This window comes from Mesocricetus auratus, unplaced genomic scaffold (assembly GCF_017639785.1).
Source record: "Mesocricetus auratus isolate SY011 unplaced genomic scaffold, BCM_Maur_2.0 Super-Scaffold_100013, whole genome shotgun sequence".
NCBI classification, from domain to species: domain Eukaryota; kingdom Metazoa; phylum Chordata; class Mammalia; order Rodentia; family Cricetidae; genus Mesocricetus; species Mesocricetus auratus.
In genome coordinates this window covers 45,845,924-45,867,974 of record NW_024429196.1, presented here as the reverse complement: position 1 = coordinate 45,867,974, position 22,051 = coordinate 45,845,924, and the positions used below count along the sequence as shown (strand labels likewise).

At 43.8% G+C, this 22,051-nt stretch overlaps 1 protein-coding gene and 5 non-coding genes across 6 annotated transcripts; 4 read left to right on the top strand and 2 right to left on the bottom strand.

Moving 5' to 3' along the window:
* Nucleotides 1-1,381: 1,381 nt before the first annotated feature.
* Btn1a1 (butyrophilin subfamily 1 member A1) lies at nucleotides 1,382-10,309 on the top strand. The gene is made up of 7 exons (XM_040755661.1): nucleotides 1,382-1,509; nucleotides 2,001-2,351; nucleotides 5,691-5,972; nucleotides 6,886-7,035; nucleotides 7,554-7,574; nucleotides 7,665-7,691; nucleotides 8,081-10,309. The coding sequence occupies exons 1-7, from the start codon at nucleotides 1,431-1,433 to the stop codon at nucleotides 8,743-8,745; spliced, it is 1,575 nt and encodes a 524-aa protein (XP_040611595.1). The 5' UTR covers nucleotides 1,382-1,430; the 3' UTR covers nucleotides 8,746-10,309.
* Nucleotides 3,159-3,230, bottom strand: Trnae-uuc. Its single transcript has one exon. It is a non-coding gene; the product is annotated as a tRNA-Glu (tRNA).
* Nucleotides 10,310-13,649: 3,340 nt separating the features above from the next.
* Trnal-cag lies at nucleotides 13,650-13,734 on the top strand. Its single transcript has one exon. It is a non-coding gene; the product is annotated as a tRNA-Leu (tRNA).
* Nucleotides 13,735-14,901: 1,167 nt separating this feature from the next.
* Trnat-agu lies at nucleotides 14,902-14,975 on the bottom strand. Its single transcript has one exon. It is a non-coding gene; the product is annotated as a tRNA-Thr (tRNA).
* Nucleotides 14,976-19,076: 4,101 nt separating this feature from the next.
* Nucleotides 19,077-19,149, top strand: Trnar-acg. The gene has a single exon. It is a non-coding gene; the product is annotated as a tRNA-Arg (tRNA).
* A 550-nt stretch (nucleotides 19,150-19,699) lies between these two features.
* On the top strand, nucleotides 19,700-19,772 carry Trnav-cac. The gene has a single exon. It is a non-coding gene; the product is annotated as a tRNA-Val (tRNA).
* Nucleotides 19,773-22,051: the final 2,279 nt, after the last annotated feature.

The window sequence follows — 22,051 nt, the reverse complement described above, 5'->3', positions numbered from 1 at the left end:
GGAGTCAACCTTTAATTATTCACAAATGTAATGATAAAGCAATTTACTTTGGGGACTCCTTTTATCTGCTTTGCTTCAATTACTCTTCCAAATGGTTTTTTCTCAGCATAACTCAAACAAGGTATTTCTAGCATTATTCTTTTTCTTAAAAAGAAAACAAACAACAACAAAACCTCACAACAATTGTAAAAGACACACACACACAAAAGAAAAAGAAAAAAAGAAAAAAACAGTTCTCTTTTGTTTTGTTCAAGCAGCTCTTGCAAGCCTCGATCTTTCTATGTAACCCAGACTGGCCTGAAACTTAAAATGAATCCTCCTGCCTCCTGAGTCCTGAACTTACTTACATGGGTGAGCCAACACACTGGGCTTATTGTAATTTTCACTGTAAAAAGAACGGGAGATACAGGGGTAAATTAACCGGCAGATGGCCTCACGTCTCATTTTGGTTAGTCAGGGTTTCTGTCTTTTTGTCCCTAGTCTCTATAAGCAGTCCAGCTCTTCAATGCATATACTGTTTGTTCTCTGAGAGATGAATCTGAACCGCCAGAGCACCAATCCATAGTTCAGGACTTTGGAGAACTTTTTTTTCCTAAGTAAACACACTTGGCCACGTAGGAGCAGGCTTCCTTAACAGCCCACCACCCCCTTCCTTCTGCTGGCTCTAACTTTGGCCCTGGGCCACAGGCAGCTTTTTCCCTTGGTCACTCTGAGTCGTGTTCCTTTTTCCTCCGTGACCATCGAAGTCGGTAGGTGCTTCACTCAACTCACCGAGGCACAGAATAACACAGCTCGTTGTCCAGCTTCTCTGTGCTAAGTTTTCTGTTACTCAAGCTCTTAAGCTCTTCCTGTCTCTTCTCTCTAGACCAGGCAGGATTGTATGTAGCTCACTGTGTAACTCACAGAGATCCTCCAGGGTGCTGGGCTTACAGGTGTGAAACACCACTTCCCATCTTTTTCTCTCTCCTCCTCTATTTCATTTCATGTTATCCATTTCTACCTCCATGTCGTCGTCTTTATTATTGTTTCTAGGCAAGAATGACAAACTATTCTACTCAATACGATTCTATTTTATTTCTTCTTTCTCTTCTCTTTCTCCGTCTCCTTTTTCTTGTAAATGCAGAGATTCCAACATTTATTTACCTGCAGCTGTGCCTCAGAGCTCCCTTCTGGAGACCATTGAGGGCTGTAGGACAGGGTTTGCTATTTTGTGCACACCTGAACAGCCGTAGAGAAGGGTGTGAATGGGCATTGTTGTATCATGGACTAAAATTACCCTGCGGGGGAGACACAGAGCCCTCCGGGTTGGAAAGAACTGGTGGAGAATAGGGCGCTTGCTGAGCCAATAGTTACCCCCTGACCATTTAACTCCCAAGCCTGAAGCTCCTGGCAGACTCGGTCAGCAACCTGTTGCCCCATCAAGGTTGGAAATGGCAGTTTCCCCCAACCCGTTCCTCTTGGCTTGTCTGCTCACCCTCCTGGTCCTGCAGCTACCTACTCTGGATTCAGGTACGTCTCTGTTCTAGCCATCTCTTTCTTGCAAGGTTGGAAGGTACCTATAAATGTCAGTGACCCAGTTTGGCTCCAAGTGGGGGCCTCCAGCAGATTTCAGTGGATCAAAGTAAATGCACCCAGGTGGTGGTGCAGCCCCACTACAAAGACTACAGAAACGATCTTTTTGGATTCAGAACCAGTCTGGTCTACATAGAGAGTCGGGCCAGCTGGTGCTACGTAGGGAGATCCTAGTTGTTCTTTCTTTAAATCAAAGGAATTGGAATGCTGGGTGTGGTGGTCACCTGCAATGCTAGTTGAGAGTTGAGAATCAAGGCTGCACAGTGAGCTGCTGGCCAGCTTGGGATTTGTAAGATCCAGTAGGAAAAACAAACAAAACAACAAAAGGAATAGTAGACCGCTTGAGCTTCTTTCTTTACTAGAAGCATGTTCTGTAGGTCCTCCATATGCCAACCCATCGTCCCATCTGACCTTATCGATTCTGGCAGCTCCCTTGGATGCGATCGCACCTCAAGAGCCAGTGCTGGCCTTAGTGGGCTCAGATGTTGAGCTGACCTGTCGCTTCTCCACAAACGCGAGCGCGGAGCACATGGAGGAGCTGCGGTGGTTTCGACAGACTAGGTCGCCAGCGGTGCTTCTTTACCGGGCTGGCCAGGAGCAGAAAGGCCAGCAGATGACCGAGTACCGCGGGAGAGCGTCATTGGTGACCGACGGACTCCCAGGTGGTCATGTTACTCTGCGGATCCGAGGTGTCAGGATCTCTGACCAGGGCGAGTACCGGTGCTCTTTCAAAGATAACGACAACTCCGAGGAGGCCGCTACGCATCTCAAAGTGGCTGGTGAGTATACAGAGGACTTGGCGCCGAGACGCTCACTTGAACCACCGGGCTCATTCTCCTAATCACTTTGAGGGTGAAGGAGGCCGACGCAGAGCGGGAGACGAGTGGGAAGAGCCCCAGTTAAAGGGGCGGGGGTGCAAAGCGAGACGGGGTTCCTGAGGATACTTCATTTTAATTATCTTCCGCACCTTCCCCTCTAAAAGAGGACCACTTCCTCCGAGAAATATGTAACATTCTTAATTTAGTTTAGTTTTGAAACAATATCTGCTATGTAGTCCTGGCAATCCTCCCGCTCAGGGCGTAAGGATTGACACCCTAGCCTTATAGAGTGTGGTGCATTTCTAATGTTCTTTATTCAACCCCAAAAGGTTTTACTTTCACTCATACTTCTTCTCCTTCTCCCTCTCTCCCTCCCTCCCTCTTCCTCTCCCTCCCTCCTTTCCCCCAGATAATAAGGAAATACCTCAGTTCCGACTCTCTTACTTGCTAGAGATCAGAATCAAGCAAATCATTCACTTCATGTTTCCTACTGTGAAACCAGTAAGCTATATCCAATAAGAATTTGCAAAAGGAAATAAAGCTTATTAGTAGTCACTTATTATCTAACAAGTGAAAAGTACTTTGTCAATGGCAGAAGCAATAGACTTTCAAAGAAACTTCTACTACGTTTTAGACGCATATGTGTATATATGTATAATACACATATATATATTCCCTTATTGTTAGTTCATTTATTTACGTGTTTAAGTTACCTTTGAGACGGGCAGTTTAAGAATATCAGAAATCAGCCTGCTCAAAAGGGTAACATTCCCACACCGGGAGTCGAACCCGGGCCGCCTGGGTGAAAACCAGGAATCCTAACCGCTAGACCATGTGGGAGATGTTGTATTCGTATCTCTCTTGTCTCCTCCTCCTAAGTACAGGATTACAGACAGGTGTATGTACTTCACACCCTTTCTAGATGATGGGAAACGGAAGCATTCTTAGGAATTTAACTCTTTCCCCAGCCCAAAAGTAAGTAGCCATGGCTTGCCATATTTAATGTGCCACACATAACTCTCATGTCATTTTAGGGAAATGCATCTTAAAAATTAATTACATATATAATCGTGTGTGTGTGTGTGTGTGTGTGTGTGTGTGTGTGTGTGTGTGTGTGTGTGTGTGTGTGTTTAAACTGGGTGAAGTGACAGCCTGTAATTCCAGCAATTGCGAGAAGAAGGCATTAGGATTAGGAGTTCAAAATCAACCTTGGCTACTAGGAACCTCATGAGTTCGCGGCATAAAACCCAGCCTCAAATAACAGAAAAACCCACCTAGATATTTGATGACATAATATCTTTAGCCGATCCTTGTTGGTGTCCGTCTTTAATCCCAGCCTTGGGAGGATCTCGGAGTTCGAAGCCAATCTGATTTACAAAGAGCATGAACTCCAGGGCAGAAAGAAGTCTGTCTCGAAAAACAAACAACAAATCACAAAACAAAACGAAGCCGGATGGTGGCGGCTCCAGGAGGCAGAGGTAGGAGGATCTCTGGAGTTCGGTACTACCCTGGTCTACAGAGTTCCAGGACAGCTAGGGCTATACAGAGAAACTCTGTCTCTAAAAACAAACAAACAAACAAACAAAAGTTGTTACTATCTTTTATGAGTGCTAACACCTTTGAGTGATAGCCATTTTCATGAAACGAACTTACATTTTTTATACACACTAGTTTGGAATACAGATAGTTGTAGAGGTGGTGTTTAATGAGGATTCTCTGCAGCCCAGAATTTTTCTGTACCCTTTAGAACTATGAAAGGAGAGAGGGGAGATGGAAAGGGTGACGGGAGCGGGGGGTGGGGGGTGGGGGGTGGGGGTTAGGGGGAGTCGGAATAAAGGGGAAGAGAGAGAGGGAAGGAAAGAAAGAATTAAACTACACAGTTGGGGAAAGTAGCTTTATGTCCATTTTGCTGTTGCTGAATTTTTCGTTGTTTGTTTTGTGACAAAATCATACTATGTAGCTTTGGCTAGCCTGAAACTTGCCATGCAGACCAGGCTGGCCTAGAACTCATAGAGATCCATCTGTTTCTTCCTCTTCAATACTGAGATTAAAGGCCTGCATCTTCGCACTCTGCTGTTTTTGAGATATGGTATTGAACTCACGTAGCAGATGCTGGCTTCGAATTCCTGATCCTTCTCCCTCCACCTCCTGAGTGCTGAGATTACAATTGTGTGTCCCCAAACCCACGTTGATTTTTGTTAGGGCATAATTGTGTGAGAAAAGATGAGGTTGAAACCATTTAAGAAAATCCCTGAGTCAGCATCCTAGTTAAAAGAAAGTTAAATTATCAACTACAAATCTCAAGGGGAACAAAATCCTTCAAAGCCTCTTCTCAAGACTATAGTCTTGGACCGACAGCCTCCAAAACAATACAGAGAAACCCTGTCTCGTAAAACCAAAAAAAAAAAAAAAAAGACTATAGTCTTTTGGAGCTGGGTGATAGTAGCTCCTGCCTTTAAGCCCAGCACTCGGGAAATAGAGGCAGGTGGATCTCTGTGAGTTTGAGGACAAACTGGTCTACAGTGAGTTCCAGGACAGCCAAGGCTACATAGAGAAACCCTGTCTTGAATATGTATGTGTATGTATATGTATGTGTACATGTATATGTACACACACACACACACACACACACACACACACACATATATATATATAGTGTTATAGTGTCTGGGGGACTAGAGGTATGGTAGGTAGAGTGCTTGCTTAGCATGCACAAGGTCCTGGGTGGGATCTCCAGCACTGTGTGAATGTTGTTGTGGTGGCACCTGCCTGTAATACCACTTGGCAAGTAGAGGCAAGAGGATCAGAAGTTCGAGGTTATCTTCAGCAGCATAATGAATTTGAGGCCAGTCTGGGCTACATGAGACTCTGTCTAAAAAGGAAAATACTTTTCTATCCATCCCTAAAATTTCTAAACATAGTTGTCTCATTCCCCCAAATTATAGTATGTAGTGTAATATGTAACTACATATTGTAACTACAGAACTCTTTCTTGACTCTGGAGCTCCTAAACTACCTCTTAGCCATTGTTCTTGCTGCTCCTGATGGTTGGACAAGTACCCCTGTGTCTACCCATCAGACTTTTGCTCATGTTGAAGGACTTGATCCCAATACTTTTATTTTTATTGAAATTTTTTGAAATTGTTTTTATTGATTCTTCAGTCTTTACACAGAAGGACCAGAGGAATCCCACCTATTCCTGGTCCACTTTTGCCTCCTCCCTGTCTTCCTCAAACTAAGATCATCATGCTCCCAGGAAAATACCCACTGAAAGATTAAAGCCAGGTTCTCTCTCCATAGCTCTGGGCTCTGATCCTCACATCAGTATGGAAGTTAAAGAGAATGGACAGATCCAACTGGAATGCACTTCTTCGGGCTGGTTCCCAGAGCCGGAAGTGCAGTGGAGAACTCCCTCAGGGGACAGACTTCCATTCACTGCAGAGTCCAAGAATCATGATGAGGAAGGCCTGTTCACTGTGGCAGCCTCAGTGATCATCACAGACAGCTCCATAAAGAATGTGTCCTGCTGCATCCAGAATCTCCTCCTTGGCCAGGAGAAGGAATTAGAGATCTCTATACCAGGTCAGTGGAAAGAATATTGGACTGCCATGTTGACAGAGACTCAGGGCAATAAGTCCTGCGGCCCTGCTCAGAAGGGACTTCATGGCAGAGTTGTCTACATCTTCCCCCACTGCTCTCCTCTGCTAACCTGAGGGAAAAGCCTTATCAGCTTCATTAGAATAACAATACTGAGGGTTGAGCTGTACCTCAGTGATGGATCTTGTAGTGATGATCTTGTAGCACGCATGAGGTCCTAGTACAGCATACACCCCACCCCACCCCCATGCCAATCTCCCTGGGGGCCTTCTTGACTGGACCCCTTCTCCTTCAATAAGTAGAGACTAAATTACTTCTCTTATTTGACTGTGTTGATATCCTGGCATTATGCTGACCCCGCCCCCCTGACAACTAGCAGGTATGCACACCGGCATTCAGGCAGATACTTAGACAGCTTAAAGGGTCGTGTGCTTTGTGGCTACGACTGTGACCAAAGAGAACCTCTCCTCCCTCAGCCCACATTGGAGCTCCATATAGGCTGCCAAGTTCCTTCAGGAAGCAAGCTCTTTCGTTGTTTCCTAGTCATTACCTCTGGTTTAGCAGGAATCATTCCTATTCTGTCATGCATGTGGTTATCATCTCCTTCTTCCTTTACCTCACCACCTCAGTAGTAGTTAAACAAGGGGTTTCTATAACACCAAGAGGCACATTAGATTTTTATTTCACGTGTTCTGGCCTAGATGGCTCTTCAATATTTGCTTTTGCCCAGAGTCAAATCCTCTGTAAAGATTAGCGTGACGGAGAAATTCTTGGTGTGGGAAGTGGGAGGCTGTCACGGGCATCCCCATCTCTATTCTCCTTTGACACAGGAGAGAAGATGAAATTAGTCAGTTTCCCAAACAATGTCCTTCTTGGTTTTTGGTTTGTTTTTGTTTAGCTCCCTTTACTCCAAGACTGACTCCTTGGATCGTAGCTGTGGCTATCATCATACTGGCCCTAGCATTTCTCACCATCGGGTCGGTGTTTTTCACTTGGAGACTATACAAGGAAAGATCCAGAGGGCAGAGGAGTGAATTTGGCTCTAAAGGTAAGTCATAGTACCCACAAGGGCTTCTTGTCACAGCTTCCAGGGGAGGTGGGATTCAGGCCTGCTCAGCTGACTTTCAACAGGAAAATGCTGGATTTTAGAATTCTGCAGTTGGAAGGGATTATAAACCTTCTAAGATTACAGGTACCTAACGTGAAGAAAATTGAAGTGACATAGGCAGAGTCAAAACCAGCTGTCATTTTTATGTTCTACTTTATGTCCTCTCACAACTCAGCTTCAGGCCCTCTGGCCAATTCTAATCCTGTTTCCCAGGAAGAATCTTATGATTAATATCTAGTCCTAAACCAGGAGGAACGTCCAGATTATTTCTTAGAAATATTCTGTTTGTCCTGGCAGCATTTCTGTTCCTGGTTTACTGACAGTGTTTCTGTCCGGGTCACCATTGATTAAATAGTGTCTCATTTTTCCTCTGTCTGCTGGCCTGTCATAAAAAAAAAGAACAAAACAAAAAAATAAACAAACAAAAAAAACCTGAAATAATTTTGTTTGTTTTCCAGAGAGACTTCTGGAGGAACTCAGTAAGTTGCCTTCTTGTTTCTGACCCACGAGACTTTCTCTTTCCTATCTGTTAAGGCACCACTGACAGTCTCTCTTATTTCACATTGCAGGGTGTAAAAAGACTGCATTGCATGAAGGTCAGTGGTTCCCAGCTCCTCGTTGCCTTTGAAGCCCAACCTTGGGAGTCAAAGATCTGTGAGGCTTGAACACAAGAACACTCAAATGTTCCCTTTAGTGGCAGGCTAGAAAGGGGGAAGGTGACAGTGAATGACTCCAGCACTTTCTGTGAGGCCTCCTAAGGACCACAGAAGATGGCTAGCAGAAAAGCTCCTTTGACAATATCCCATTAGGCAGTCAGTTCTTAAGTCATTCCATAGTTGCCAGTGAGAGATGGGTCAGGGGAGAAGGACAGTTCTCCCACTACAAGGATTCACCAGCTCCTACAACTCTGTTTCATGTATTTAGGAAGAGGATAGGCTAAATACCATCATGCATTTGCTGATGCACTCTCTCTCTTTGCCTCCAGTTGACGTGACTCTGGATCCAGACACAGCACACCCCCACCTCTTTCTGTATGAGGATTCAAAGTCAGTTCGCTTGGAAGACTCACGTCAGATCGTGCCTGATAGACCAGAGAGATTTGACTCCTGGCCCTGTGTGTTAGGCCGAGAGACTTTCACTTCAGGGAGACATTACTGGGAGGTGGAGGTGGGAGACAGAACTGACTGGGCCATTGGTGTGTGTAGGGAGAATGTGGTGAAGAAAGGGTTTGATCCCATGACTCCTGATAATGGGTTCTGGGCTGTGGAGTTATATGGAAATGGATACTGGGCCCTCACCCCACTCCGGACCCCTCTCCGATTAGCAGGACCTCCTCGCCGGGTTGGGGTTTTTCTGGACTATGAATCAGGAGACATTTCCTTCTACAACATGAGTGATGGCACTCTTATCTATACTTTCCCTAGCACCTCTTTCTCTGGCCCTCTCCGTCCCTTTTTTTGCCTGTGGTCATGTGGTAAAAAGCCCCTGACCATCTGTCCAGCTGCCAATGCACCTGAGAAAGTCACAGTCATTGCTAATGTCCAGGATACCATTCCCTTGTCCCCGCTGGGGGAAGGCTCTGCTTCTGGAGAAACAGATACTCTCCATTCTAAACTGATACCTTTCCCACCTAGACAAGTGGCACCTTAATGAATCTTCCAGCTCCACCATCTCCCTCTCCTGCGACTACTCCCTCACACTCTGAAGCTTCAGTTGCGAGCTTCCTGCAGTCCTGTTTCTTCCTGGTCATGGAGGTTAATTCACCTTGGGAAGGTGGTATGCTGCTGCTGGAGAAGGCAGGGAGAAAGGCTTTCCTAATTTGTTTCTGTATCAATATTGAGGAGATTGAGAGGTGATTCCTAAACTATTTCTAGTGCCCATATCCCTTCAGATCAGAGCCTACATAGGAGGACTTGATACAGTCACCTAAGAGACCAAGAGGCAAGTAGGTCAGCATGAAATTGTGGCAGCAGTGGAATAGGGGTATGTGGAATGACAGATTTTAGGCAAGGGGAAAACCAAACCAAACCACAGGATGCTGGGAAAGGAAGATCTTAGGCTAAAAACCCCATAAAGAAATTTAGAGAAGACAAGGCAGACACAGATGAAGTAAACTTGGTCCGACTAGGTGCACTTGTCCTGTCCTAGAGTTTTCCAGGACTATATCTCAAACATTTCTTATTAATTAAATTTTGACAACTTCATATAAGTGTATAATGCATTCTAATTACTATTACACTTCTCTATTCTGTCTTATTTCCCTCCCCTTCTCTCATCAGCACCCCTTATTTGCTCCAAATATGACACACTGAGTTTAGCAGAGCTATCATGGGAACATGGATTTGGAGCTATCCACTGAAGTTTGGTGGGCTCAAGAGGACAGGTATAAAAGAACACAGTGATTTCTTCTCTCCCACAACCTATCAGCCTCCAATGGTTCATTATTTTTGTTAGTCTCAGCTGCATGCTCCCTCAGCCTTCATTGCAATATCCAACCACTTCACAGGCACCTTCAATTCTCTTCCACTGCCATTCTTTCCTGCAGGGTCCTTCCTGCAGGTAGAGTGGGGGAAGGGCTGGTCCAGCAGGCCTCTTCCAGGGGACTGAGTGGGATGGTGAGTGTCCATGACTCAGACCCTCCCCCCATTAGTTACCAGGAAGAAAAAGAACACACACTGAGTCTGGAGTCTGTCGAAGCAGGATCTCGATTTATTCCAACACACAGGAACTTATATAGGACTGAGGTAGGGGATGGCAATCTTGGGATAGGGTAAGGTGACCTGAGGAGTTAAGGGACAATAGTATTCCCCCAAGCAGGCAGGTAGCTAGGCAGGGGGCAATCTTGCATCAGGTCTGTCTGAGTCACTGCCACATGGAGGTTACAGGTTAGAGACAGGTCGCTAAACTCTAGCCAGGCTCAGGAGGTTACACTGGGCCTCACATCCCAGCCTTTCTTAGGCCCAACACTTTTCCACTCTGTGCTATTGCTTAATGTAGCCTACTCAGCCTTCCTGAATTCTGTTTTGTGTTAGGATCCCCAGCGTTGCACCATGATGCTCAACACAGCTAGACCGTTTGTTTCTATTTGAGTCTGCTCCAGTGTCCTGTTTGGGATTTGTTTTGCCAATGACCTGTGTTTGTATCCAAGCTCTTGCATTTCTATTGTATTTTTTTTCCAGGTTCCAGCATGGAAGTTGTCCATGGACTTTGTCAAACAAACAAACAAACAAATAAATAAAGTCTGATTGCTGAAGGCAGCTACTGGACTTCCCTTTGTTCATCCCAGTAAGAAGGACTGAAACAGGCCTGAAAGCTGCCTGGGGATACACTGCCTGCCACAGCAGTGCTTATCTGTGCGATCCCAGGCCTAGGCCTGCAGGAGAGCTTCACCAGAACAGGCAGGGACAGGAGCCACTCATGGGGATCAAACTACTTTCACAAAGGCCACTGCCCCGAAAGCTTCCTGCTCTCAGCCTTGTTTCATTTCTAGTCCTGTAAGGTAATTGTGTTGGTGAGTAAGCCTCATCCCTTCCTCAGGATCTACCAAGAGGGTACAGTTCCCAGCAGTCTTGGGTTCCATCCCTAGCACCGCCCCCCATGTGTCTCTGACATTTAAATCTTTGAACACATGAAAATTGGGGGACACATTCAAACCACCACGGGCTCTTTCCTCCATCAACTCACGGCACCTTGTGTCCTTTCTTCTCCTTTTTCCCCCCAAACACTGGCTACCCTATGCACCTTGCCTTGTACTGTACTCCTGGGAGGGAAGCACATTTTATCTTTCCTTTAAAAGAATTTAAGTTGAGTATGGTGACACACATGTGTATTTCCAGAACTCAGAAGATAGAGGCAAGAGAATCATCACATAGGCAGTTCAGAGTTCAACCTAGGCTATATAGCAACACATTATCTCAGTAAATAAATACACAAATAAATGTGTTCATTTGTATTCAAATTTTACTTGTAGAAATTCACAGAAAACATAGTCCAAAGCATTGAAGGTGGGCGTTGGTGGCACACGCCTTTAATCCCAGCACTCCAGAGGCAGAGGCAGGTGGATCTCTGTAACCTGAGTTCAATCCCAGGGACCCACCGCGTGGAATGAATTGTCCTCTGATACCCACAAGTTTGTCATAGACCATGTTTACCCATACACATATACACATACACTATATATACGAATAAATGTAGTTTAAAAAGTTAAATGCAGCCGGGCATCGGTGGCGCATACCTTTAATCTCAGTACTTGGGAGGCAGAGGTAGGCAGATCTCTGTGAGTTGGAGGCCCAGCCTGGTCTACAGAGCGAGCTCCAGGACAGGCTCCAAAACAATACAGAGAAACTCTGTCTCGAAAAACAAAACAAAACAAAAAGTTAAATGCCTAGGAAAAGTAGATTACATTACTGTGATTAATGTATGATGTGTATCCTAATATGTATTTGCAAAATGTCACACAGAATATATGGAACTGTATCTCTAAGATTAAAAAGAAAAGGGGTCACAGAATTGGGCCTGGTGGAACACACTTGTAATATCTGCACTCTGGAGACTGAGTTGGGAGGACCACAAATTCAATGACAACTTGAACTACATATTAAGTTTTAAGGCCCTATCAAAAGGGGGTGGGTAGAGAAAAGCTCTCTCAGGTTTCAATCAGCTCTGTCTCTGCTTCCCTTTGCCCCATATATTCAAAGAAAGTGGTCTGTGGGTGTGCTAAACAGTCTTGGATTCTAAGGAACACTGTGCTGATTCCGAGTGCTTCAGTTCCAGCCTCAGCCTCCGTGTGCCACACTGAGACTGTGTGATAAGGAAGGTTAGTCACCAACAAAGTCCCTTATTCTTACAGTCACAGCAGCCTTCCAATAATCATGTATTTTAAATTCAGTCTGAACTGTATGAGACCTTGCCTCAGAACAAAACAAAAGCATAATTTGGACCAGAGTCCCGTTCCATACTGTCTTGAACATTGTTATCAATGTGGCTACACCCTCATCCTTAAAAGAAAGATTCAGGCTTTCACTAAAGCTTAACCATGAAAAACCAAGCTCTCAAATCTGAATGCTTTCGGAGTTCCTTCAGGTAATGAGGGTCCCTTAAACCCAGTAATCAGCCAGGGTGACATCGAGCGTTCCTGATAATAATAATAATAATGATGATGATGATAATAATTTAAAAATCCTGTCAGGTGACACTCCCAGACATTCTGGCTTAATTGGTAAGGGGAGAATTCTTATCCTAGAGGGTTATCAGAAGCATTACCTATGCGTTTTCACTACTTTCTGCTAATGTTGGGGGAGTTTCTCTAAGAATTACAGAAATACTATTTTTATTTAAGCCATGGTTCTCACAATCGTTTGGAGGGTTTGTTAGACCCATAATATGGAGCGCTATCCCCTAAACGTGTTTAAAATTCACCAGTCAGGATTATATATATTTATGGTGTACAAAAATGTTCTGATATGTGGAACACTGTGGAAAAGCTGAATGAAATTACAAACCATACCTGTTACCTCACATACTTCTTTGTGAGATCCTTTAAAATCTCTCAGCAATTGTCAAGTATGTGACACATTGTTAATTCTCATATTCTTGTTTTTAAACAGCAAAATTTCAGATTTAGTAGGTCAGGGTGAGGCTGAGCACCAGCACATACCTGACTATCTAGAGCTGGACATTTTACTCACAGTGTAGTGTTTCGTCAATGACATTTAAACTCTAGAAATTATCCAAAAAATAAGGGAGGGTGGGGAAGCAGTTTCTAGACTAGACACAATGATTCAAGCCTGGAAGTCCGGCGCTCCGGAAGCTGAAGCCGGCTTGGACTACATAATAAGACCCTTAAATCTCAAAAACTAAAACCAAGGGTGGTGGTGGAGTGGGGTGGGACAGTTTCTAAAGCCCACAGAGCCAGAATGACCTTTCTGCGGTCCTTTGGGCATTGGACCTTAAGGTCTAAACCAGAGCTCCGGTTTCTTCGACTTCCTGTGAGATTCCAGGGATTCCATCCCTACTGCTGAGGCTGACACTTAGAAATAGGTCGCCTCTGGTCTCGATTTGAGTTTGGAAAATGCGCTGTTGTCGAGGACTGGTGGGTTTAGGAGAGAAACGATTTCTGGTTTTCGGTTTCATGTTTTTGTCTCGGAGAAGCTTTGTCTTTGGCTAGTGCACACTGCGGTGCCCGCTCGGACTCTCAACCTCTGGGTGTGCCTGCGGGTAGGGGTGGGGGTGGGAGTGGGGGGGGGAAATCTCATGCCCGAGGGTTCTGGATGAGCAGAATGTGGAAGCCCCACGCTGAGAGTCAAACCTACCGGCTTGCCGCTGAGAACCCGGAGCAGACCACGCTGCAGCCAGGCCCGCGCTCCGCACCAGCCAGACAGCGGACGGTTCCCAGCGGTTGATTGTTGTCGCTGCCTAAAGTAGTTTACCTAGTTAAAACAACCACAGTTTATAACTGAAACAGTCACAAGCCTCCACTGAAAGAGGACAGAGCGTAGCAAACGGCATTTTGGGAAAGATAGAACTAAGAGTTGGGCGACGACAGGTAGCAGCGGGTCAGGATGGCCGAGCGGTCTAAGGCGCTGCGTTCAGGTCGCAGTCTCCCCCCTGGAGGCGTGGGTTCGAATCCCACTCCTGACAATGTGTTTTTCTTTTAAAACTTACTAGATTGAGTTTACTTTTGTTTTTCTTTTTCTTTCTTTAGTAAATATAATATATATAAATAAATATAAAATATATATAGTTGTTTCCTAGTCTATTTTTACAGTAGAAGCACTGTGTATTTACAAGATAGCCTTTGATCTTTCTATTTGACCCGCCATATAAAAATGGTACCCAAGTGCTCAGTTTCTGTAGTCGGCCTGGAGCAGATGAGGCAGGTGCAAGAGTTTGTGGGCAGATAGAGAAATTGTATGAATCAGAGAATTTGCCTTCTCAGTCATTGCTGCTTACAACACGGGGGGGGGCGGGGGGGTCAGAAACTGTACCTACCTCCGGAGCTGACCCTCGGAGTAGCAGGCTGTTTCCACAAAAGCAGTAAAGCCAGTCATGTGGAATTTTCTGTGCCAAGAGCTGGGAGTTGGATCTTGGGAAGTCAATGGGGGATTGGCAGCTACCTGTTTCCCTGATCTTAGTGAGAACACTCAGCTAAGAGTATAAGTACATTTTTTTTTCCTTCCTTTTTTCAGACTTCTCAGTGTCTTCATACTACAGAATTTTGGGGAAGGCTCTCCATTCCTAAGTCTTCTTCAGGTCTCTGTGTTTCAGAATATCACTCACACTGTGACAGGTAACCACATAGATGTTTTCCTAGACAGGTTTTCAGGTGTACAATGCACCTTTGAAATGAATCATGGCTTGTTTATATGATTGTCAGAGGTGCTATGGGCTTTCCGCAACAGCGTTATCAATCATTTCAAAATCCGTTTAAAAAAAAATAAACAAAAGGAACAAACCATTTGAAGCAGACTGCAATAGTACACCCATTCAAGATTCCTGAGAAATAAAAATAGCCAGAGGTCTCGTAGTTCTTGCAGAGTTTTGTTTTCTGTCTGCTTTCCCTGATAATTTTTTAATTGGGGTGGGGCGGGGGGTGTACTACGTGGGACAAAATTATAGTAACACTAAGAAATGCATTTGTCCTTAAAGAAATAATCTTAGCCTTTGTTTTCTTTTTGTAAACTAGAACCCACTTCCTAATCCACATAAATACTTTCGTAAAGTGCGTGTAGTGCATGAAGATGGCTTTGATGTCACACTTCAACACAGCATTGTTTACTGAACACCTCCAGAAAAAAAACCACAAAAAGGCCCCGCTGGGATTCGAACCCAGGATCTCCTGTTTACTAGACAGGCGCTTTAACCAGCTAAGCCACGGAGCCCGCACATGTCCCAAGCTTCAAATCCACAAAGAAAAGGAATGAACGTTGCTTTTGTTGTAGTTTGACAGATTTTATTGATGATGGCCCACGCAGTTCCCCATATCTTAAAAACGGTCTCGGCTACTGGTCAAAGACTTAACCGCTCAGCTGCAAGAAGATTGAGTCCTGGTCCGGGTGGGTTGGGAGAAGCACCGGTGCAGGCTGGGTACGCAAGAGCACCGGTGCAGGCTGGATACGCAAGAATGAAGCTACCTCGAACTACAAAACCTCTGCCCCTCATAAACACGTATTGTACTACCCAGGCATTAAGGAAAAGCGAGTAGGCCGGGAGTTCAAAGACGTGTGTGTGTGTGTGTGTGTGTGTGTGTGTGTGTGTGTGTGTGTGTGTGTGTGTGTGTGTTACACTTATGTTCCCAACCCCCAAACGGTTCATGCAGCAAGCATACTTTTTTTATTTTATGATGTTTAAGTTAAGCTGAAATTTAAGATTTTGATCATTCTTTAATTGCCCCCACCTTCTCCCACCCCTCTGTAAATCAAGCTTTCATCTACCTCCTTCTTGGATCTAAAATTAACGAAAAGAATTAGAGATACGAGCTTTAAAAATTTAAGACTTCATATTCAACAGCCTATTCTTGGACAGATGTAAAGGAGAGGCCAGTGTTCAACAGCTCTGGAAGGAAAGCCTTCTTATGCTTGTCCAAAGGATCTGATTTGCTAAAAGAACGAGTAAAGACCCTTTCTGTATTGTCCCCAAAGCTGTGCATTTGTGCCTGCTTCCAACATACTCAGTTCTCTGTTCAAATAAACCCACCCTTGAAGTATGATTCAAACAAAAGGGAATGGACAAGTTACAAACGCTTCATTGTGAAAGTAATTTCACAAATAATTGTAGTGATATATTACTTATGATTTATTAAAGCTTGACTGGGGATTCAGAAAAGCAAAGCAGCTGGCCACTAGCCTCTTTCCTCTACCTCAGGCTGAATGTACTGAACCTGTCTCTACCAGCTCTCACCAAGCCTTAGACTGTTGCCTCTCCTCAGTGTGGCTGGAGTATGAATCCTCCAAATTCCATAATGTTGGGATTAAAGATGTGAGCTATAATTCTCTTTTAGACTGATTCACTCTTGTGTAGATCTGGGTGGCCTTGGATTCATGGAGATCTGTTTACCTCTTAATCCTGAGTCAAAGGATTAAAGGTGAGTACCATCACCTAGCTACTGGCTGCTGGGATTAAAGATGTGTTCCCAGATTTTAGGGTTTGTGGCTGACTTTGCTCTTTGGAATCCTCAGTCAAGCTTTAATAAATCATAAACGATATCTCACCACAAATGATACCTATAGTTACAGTTGGTTGGATTTCATAAGACCTATTGTCCCTGGGATGATACTAAATTCAACATTTCAATGTTTGTAAACTGTGTTAATAGTTGAAGGATTTGTCACACTGTAAGACAGCCAGCCATTGGATGACGAAGGTGGGGCACAGTGAAAGTCTGTGAGTACTAGGGTTCTTTCATTAGATAGTTTATGAGCTATGAACTCTATTTATGAATTTGTGGACTTGATGAAATTATCTTTCATTTTATTTTTTAAATGTCTTATTTTGTGTACGTGTGTGCTTGCTTGAATGCTGGTGCTTGAGGAGTTAAATCCCCTGGAGTTTTGAGCTGCCTAACTTGGGGACTGAACTAAGGTCCTACTGCTGAGTCATCTTTCCAAACCCTAATTTTTAATCTTATTGTTAGCCATCATGTTGTTAATAGTGTGTTCAAAGGCTCACCCATACAATATAGCTTTAACGAAATTGTGGCAGATGCCAGATGGCTACATTGTGTTTGGTTTGGTTTGTATTTCTCCTTTGACTGAAACTGGTGCCATTTGCATGGGTTTTCTAAAAAATCAAGACATTGTTGAGCATGAGCTAATTCCTGGAAGATAACAAAACTCTGGTCAACCCTTTATAGACATGAGTGAATTGAGCTCATACTGTAGTCTTAGCATTTGGGAAGTGAAGGCAGGAAGATAAGTTCAAAGTCATCTTCAGCTATAGAGAATTTGAGGTTGGCCTTGCAACAGGAGACCCTGCCTCAAAAAATCAAAACAAGCAAGCAAGCAACAGAAATATGGGAGTGGATACTGTTTCCCTGTAGCCTTCACTATGGACCAGGGAGGCAGGTTCATAGAAATCTCATAATTACTTTGCTGCACATATCTGAGACTGGAGACAAGACAGAGCCTTGTGTCACACACATACTGCTCACATTTAAGAAAACAAGAGAGGGGGTGGGGTAAAGAAAGAGAGAGAGAGAGAGAGAGAGAGAGAGAGAGAGAGAGAGAGAGAGAGAGAGAAACAGCAGCTTCCCTTATGCCTTGGAGCAAAACCAAAGGGCAGTACATTGATACACAGAGGGAAAGAACTCATCACAACAGTAGGTTAATGTGTCCACTTGGCCAAGCTGTAAAGCCCAGTTATGTACTTAAGCACTAATGTAGCTGGTCATGGTGGGTTCACATAGAGCCTAGGCTACTCAGTAGACAGGCTGCAGAAGTTTAATCCTATCAATCATGGAAAGTAGTTAATAATGTGTTCTTCTAGATTTGCTTTCTCTGCCTATTTCTCTGCCTAATACAGTCACTGACTGGAAGCTGGGACTCTCTCTCTCTCTCTCTCTCTCTCTCTCTCTCTCTCTCTCTCTCTCATACACACACACACACACACACACACACACAAAACACATTAGACTCAAATAAGAGTCACACAAATAAAGTAAAACAATACCTTGCTGTGAACATGGTTCAGTAAATTGAGGCATCCAGGAAAGGCCTTGAAATTTTGCAAAACGAAGGGAGTTTTTATAGATTAAAAACAAGAAGACAGGGTATGTGCACAGAGAATCCAACTACCTGGGTTAAAGTCATTCTGGACACACAGAATGGGTCTGATAGCTTTCAGAGATGCTCTAGTACGTAGCCCCATCTTTGAGTCTGATTGGATTAAGCAAGACCTAGAGGCACCAGACTTTGCATCATTACTGAAAATCCAAGCATACAAATGTACATGCTTTCTTTGGTTGGTTGGTTGGAGACAGAGTCTCAGGTAAAAAGATGGTTGCTAGGTAAGGATGGGAAGACTACATTAACCCTGACCCTCTTGTCTCCTCCTCTTCAAGGCTGGAAGTGTGACCATGTGATCCTGTGACTTTATGTTGGTGACACATTTCAACATAATGGGTTTCTTTTTTAAATCTTTTCCTTTTTTTTCATATATAATAGTATCACTCAGATGGAATAGAAAAAAAGCCCCAAATTACCTTATGGGTCTGTGTACAAAACCTGATGAGAAAGAGCCATGTTTTTTTTTGTTGTTGTTGTTGTTGGTTTTTGTTTTGTTTTTGTTTTTTTGAAAAAGAATTAAGTAGGCTTCCCTCAATGTTTAGGTGTAAAAACAGTAGCGTGCATTGTGAGTTGTTGAAACTGTATGATCCAAAACTAGTTTTCCAATCTCAACATGTATAGTCTCAACATCAAGCAATTCAGTTCTGTTTAACAGACGTTGTTTTATTTGCAGTGCATGAATAGAGACGCCTTTTCAAAAATCATCTTTACTTAGGAAAACTATCCAATGTGTACCAGAATTGACAGTTCCTGGAAAGGCTACATGCTGAGACGTGCGGTCAGACTGCCTATTGCGATCTTCTTTGGTAAATATTTGGGGTCCGGAGCATCAGGACACCCTATGGTATGTTCCGCTTTCCTTCCTTGTGGTACTTTTCCTCCATATCCATCACAGTTTTATTTAGAGCTTTACTGCCTGTGTCAGAACTATCACATTGTTTTCAAGAGGGCACGGGAGGATCCGTTTTCTTCACTATTTTATCTCTCGTGTATCTAGTAGTAATGATTGCATGAATGCGAGAGTAAATAGAAAAGCGACACGGGGACACCTATCACGTTTTTTGGGGGGGGACAAATCTAGAAAGGGAATAAAGATAATAGAGAGTATCTCCTAAACAAAATCTAAACCAGGAAGGCAGTGTAACAAGACTGGAGAACACGTAACTAGTTACCTCCCCCACCCGACAGCTCACGTGTGCAGGGCCAGTGGCGCAATGGATAACGCGTCTAACTACGGATCAGAAGATTCCAGGTTCGACTCCTGGCTGGCTCGGAATGCGCTATATATACTTTTCTTGAAGTCATGGAAAAGTAATGAAGAAAATACATATATGTCTGATACCGTAACAAAACAATAAAAAGGTCACACTGAAACCATTAATTTCATTGCTGCTTTCTGGAGTCTTTTACTCTAACACAATCTGTTGCAATTCACAGCAAGCCTCCTGCCACAGCCTCGATTCTTTGTAGACCAAATTCCGCGTCTGACCATGAGGTGACGCCACCTGAGTATCTGCGGAGCCGTGATCCCCAGGCCGGCCTGCGTTGCAAGTCCATTTTGGCTGTAGGATGATTTTAAGTAATCTTTTAAGCCATTAAAATTTTTTCAGAGCATTTCACTTTAATAACAAGGCCAATTTGATGAGATCATAGAAGTTTCTATTTTCTTATTTCCTATTCAGTCGTTTCCCGATTATGAGGCCCGAGGTTTTTGTTTTTCGGATTTAAACACGGGGGACACCTTCGCAAATCACCATCATTTACAGCAATAGAAGCGAATCACACAGAAAGAACATCTCTAGAGGAGAGACGTTTCCCAGCTCGTTTCCGTAGTGTAGTGGTTATCACGTTCGCCTCACACGCGAAAGGTCCCCGGTTCGAAACCGGGCGGAAACAGTGTTGTTCATTTTTTTAATACTACAAAATTAATTTTAAATACTTTTCTTTAATTAATATATTCTCCCTTGGTCCCAGAGTGCAGCTTGAAGCTGTCTCTTGGTAAGATCCTGTTTGCCACACTCGAGCCTAGACCTCTTTCAGGGAATCGGGACCCTTCGCCCCTAGACCAGCCTCCGGAAGCGCAAGAGAGGCTCCTTCCCGTCCCCGCGCCTATGTAGTCCGCCGCCGGGGTTTGCCCCCTCCCCGGACTCAGGTAAGTGAGCGGCAGCCCCCTCGTGCGCACTTCGCCTGTTCTTGGCAAGGACACTAAAAGAAGCCTCGGCGTTTCCACAGATGGCCTCGTGAAGGCAGCTCTGGAAAAGGCTGTCGCACGCCCGATACTCGGGAGGACAGGGAAGCGCGAGCCGAAGGCGCGTTTAGAGGGATGGGGGGCCTTGACCGTGGTCAACTCCGCGGGTTCCGGGCCGGTGGGACTCTGCAGGACCCTTGTCTAAGGACGGAAGTCACATTTCCTCAAAAGTTTTCTCAAAAAAAAATTTTATAGCACACGCTCGCGTCCTCATTTGTCATTTACATGTGTTTATTGTAGAAGAAAATACTGTTGCTTTTTTATTTCACTGTTTCTGTCAGTTAATGTAAACTTCACAGCCCCCCCCCTTTTTTCAGATGAAGAAAAATGCAAATTTTCTTAGATTAAAACGTATATTCAATGGACTGTGGTAATTTATGCCTTTAATCCCAGCACTGGAAAAGCTGAGGCAGGAGGATCACCTTTGAAGCTAGCCTGAGCTACTGAGTGAGACATTGTCTGAAAAGGATAAAGCTAATATTGTTATTCCTTCTTCCCCGAAACTGCTGAGAGGTGGTAAATGCTCTTCTATATTGTGAAATAGTATAAAATTAGCAATTTGAATGGGAATGTATCTCTTGCCAAGCATGGGGAGAGGGAATTGAGTTAAATTGGAGCTGGGCAACGGTGGCACAAGCCTTTAATTCCAGCCCTTGGAAGGCAGAGGCAGGCAGGTTTTTGTTAATCTGAGGCCAACCTGCTCTACAAAGCAAGTTCCGGGACAGCCAGGACTTACACAGAGAAACCCTGTCTTCAAAAACAAAAACAAAAACAAACAAAAAAAGTTAAATTGGAAACTTGGACAAAGCCCAGTTCTTCCCAAATGACTGTAAGTAGTTCAGATGTTCTTGAAATAGTTATCTTAACAACAAAAGAATTGTTATAGACCTAAGACTTTAAAAGTGGTTGACAAATCTTACTAAAATAATCACCTAGATAATTTATTGCCTCTAAAAGTCAGTGTTTTATTTTTCCCCATCTGTGTAGTTCTAAAGATCATAAAATCACATGTAAAAATTATCTGCTAGGCAATAACTACTTTTTCTCAACATGTATGAGCAAGTATTTCTAATTTTATATTTTATTACTAATTAAGATAGTTCCTAAACTGCATGTTTTATATTGCTAGACATGTATAAAGAGGATTTAAGTCACAGAAAGTTCCTAAAACTGTTTTTTGTTTTGTTGTCTTGTTTTCTGAGACACTTTGTAGCCTCTCTCCAGTGTTGGGGTTAAAGGTATGCAAAGTGCCTCCATGCACTTAGATTGAAATTTTATTTTTAAGTGTTAAACATGTTGATTCCTTGGTGGTATATGTGTTTTGTGTCTAGTTAAAGAACTCTTCCCACGAGTGGGATGAGAAAGAAGCATCCAAGACTGGCAAGCTATCTACCAAGTACTGTTTACACCATGCATAAGAGAAAATTAAAAGACAATGTCAAGAATGATGAAGGAAAGGTGTCTGAGCCACAGGCCAAAAAAGGTCACTGAAAAGAAGGGAGACAGAGCTACCCAGAGGGGAAAGGGGAAGCAGATGCTGGCAATGACTGGAACAATCCTGCAAGAACTCAGGATGCTTCTATAGTTCAGTCCCAAGAAGAGAATGTCACTAGGGATGCCAAGTAAAATGACACGTGCTGTTAGTGACCCTGCTGTTACAACAACTATTTTTAAAGATCAAACTTGTTTCTCTTCATCTGTCCCTGCTCCATTTTCTTTACTAAACAACAAACCTTAGATGTTTCCTCATCTCTTGACCAAAAGCACCAAAGAAACAGACTCTGTTCTCAAAGAGCTTAGTGTCTGGGACAATTGACCCAACAGGAAATGTTTTCTGTGGGCTGATATTGCAGAGACCCTAACCCAGAACGGCACTAGAAGATGCAAGGGAGGGCCTCTGGGAATGAGGTGACAGGTACTCTAGGAG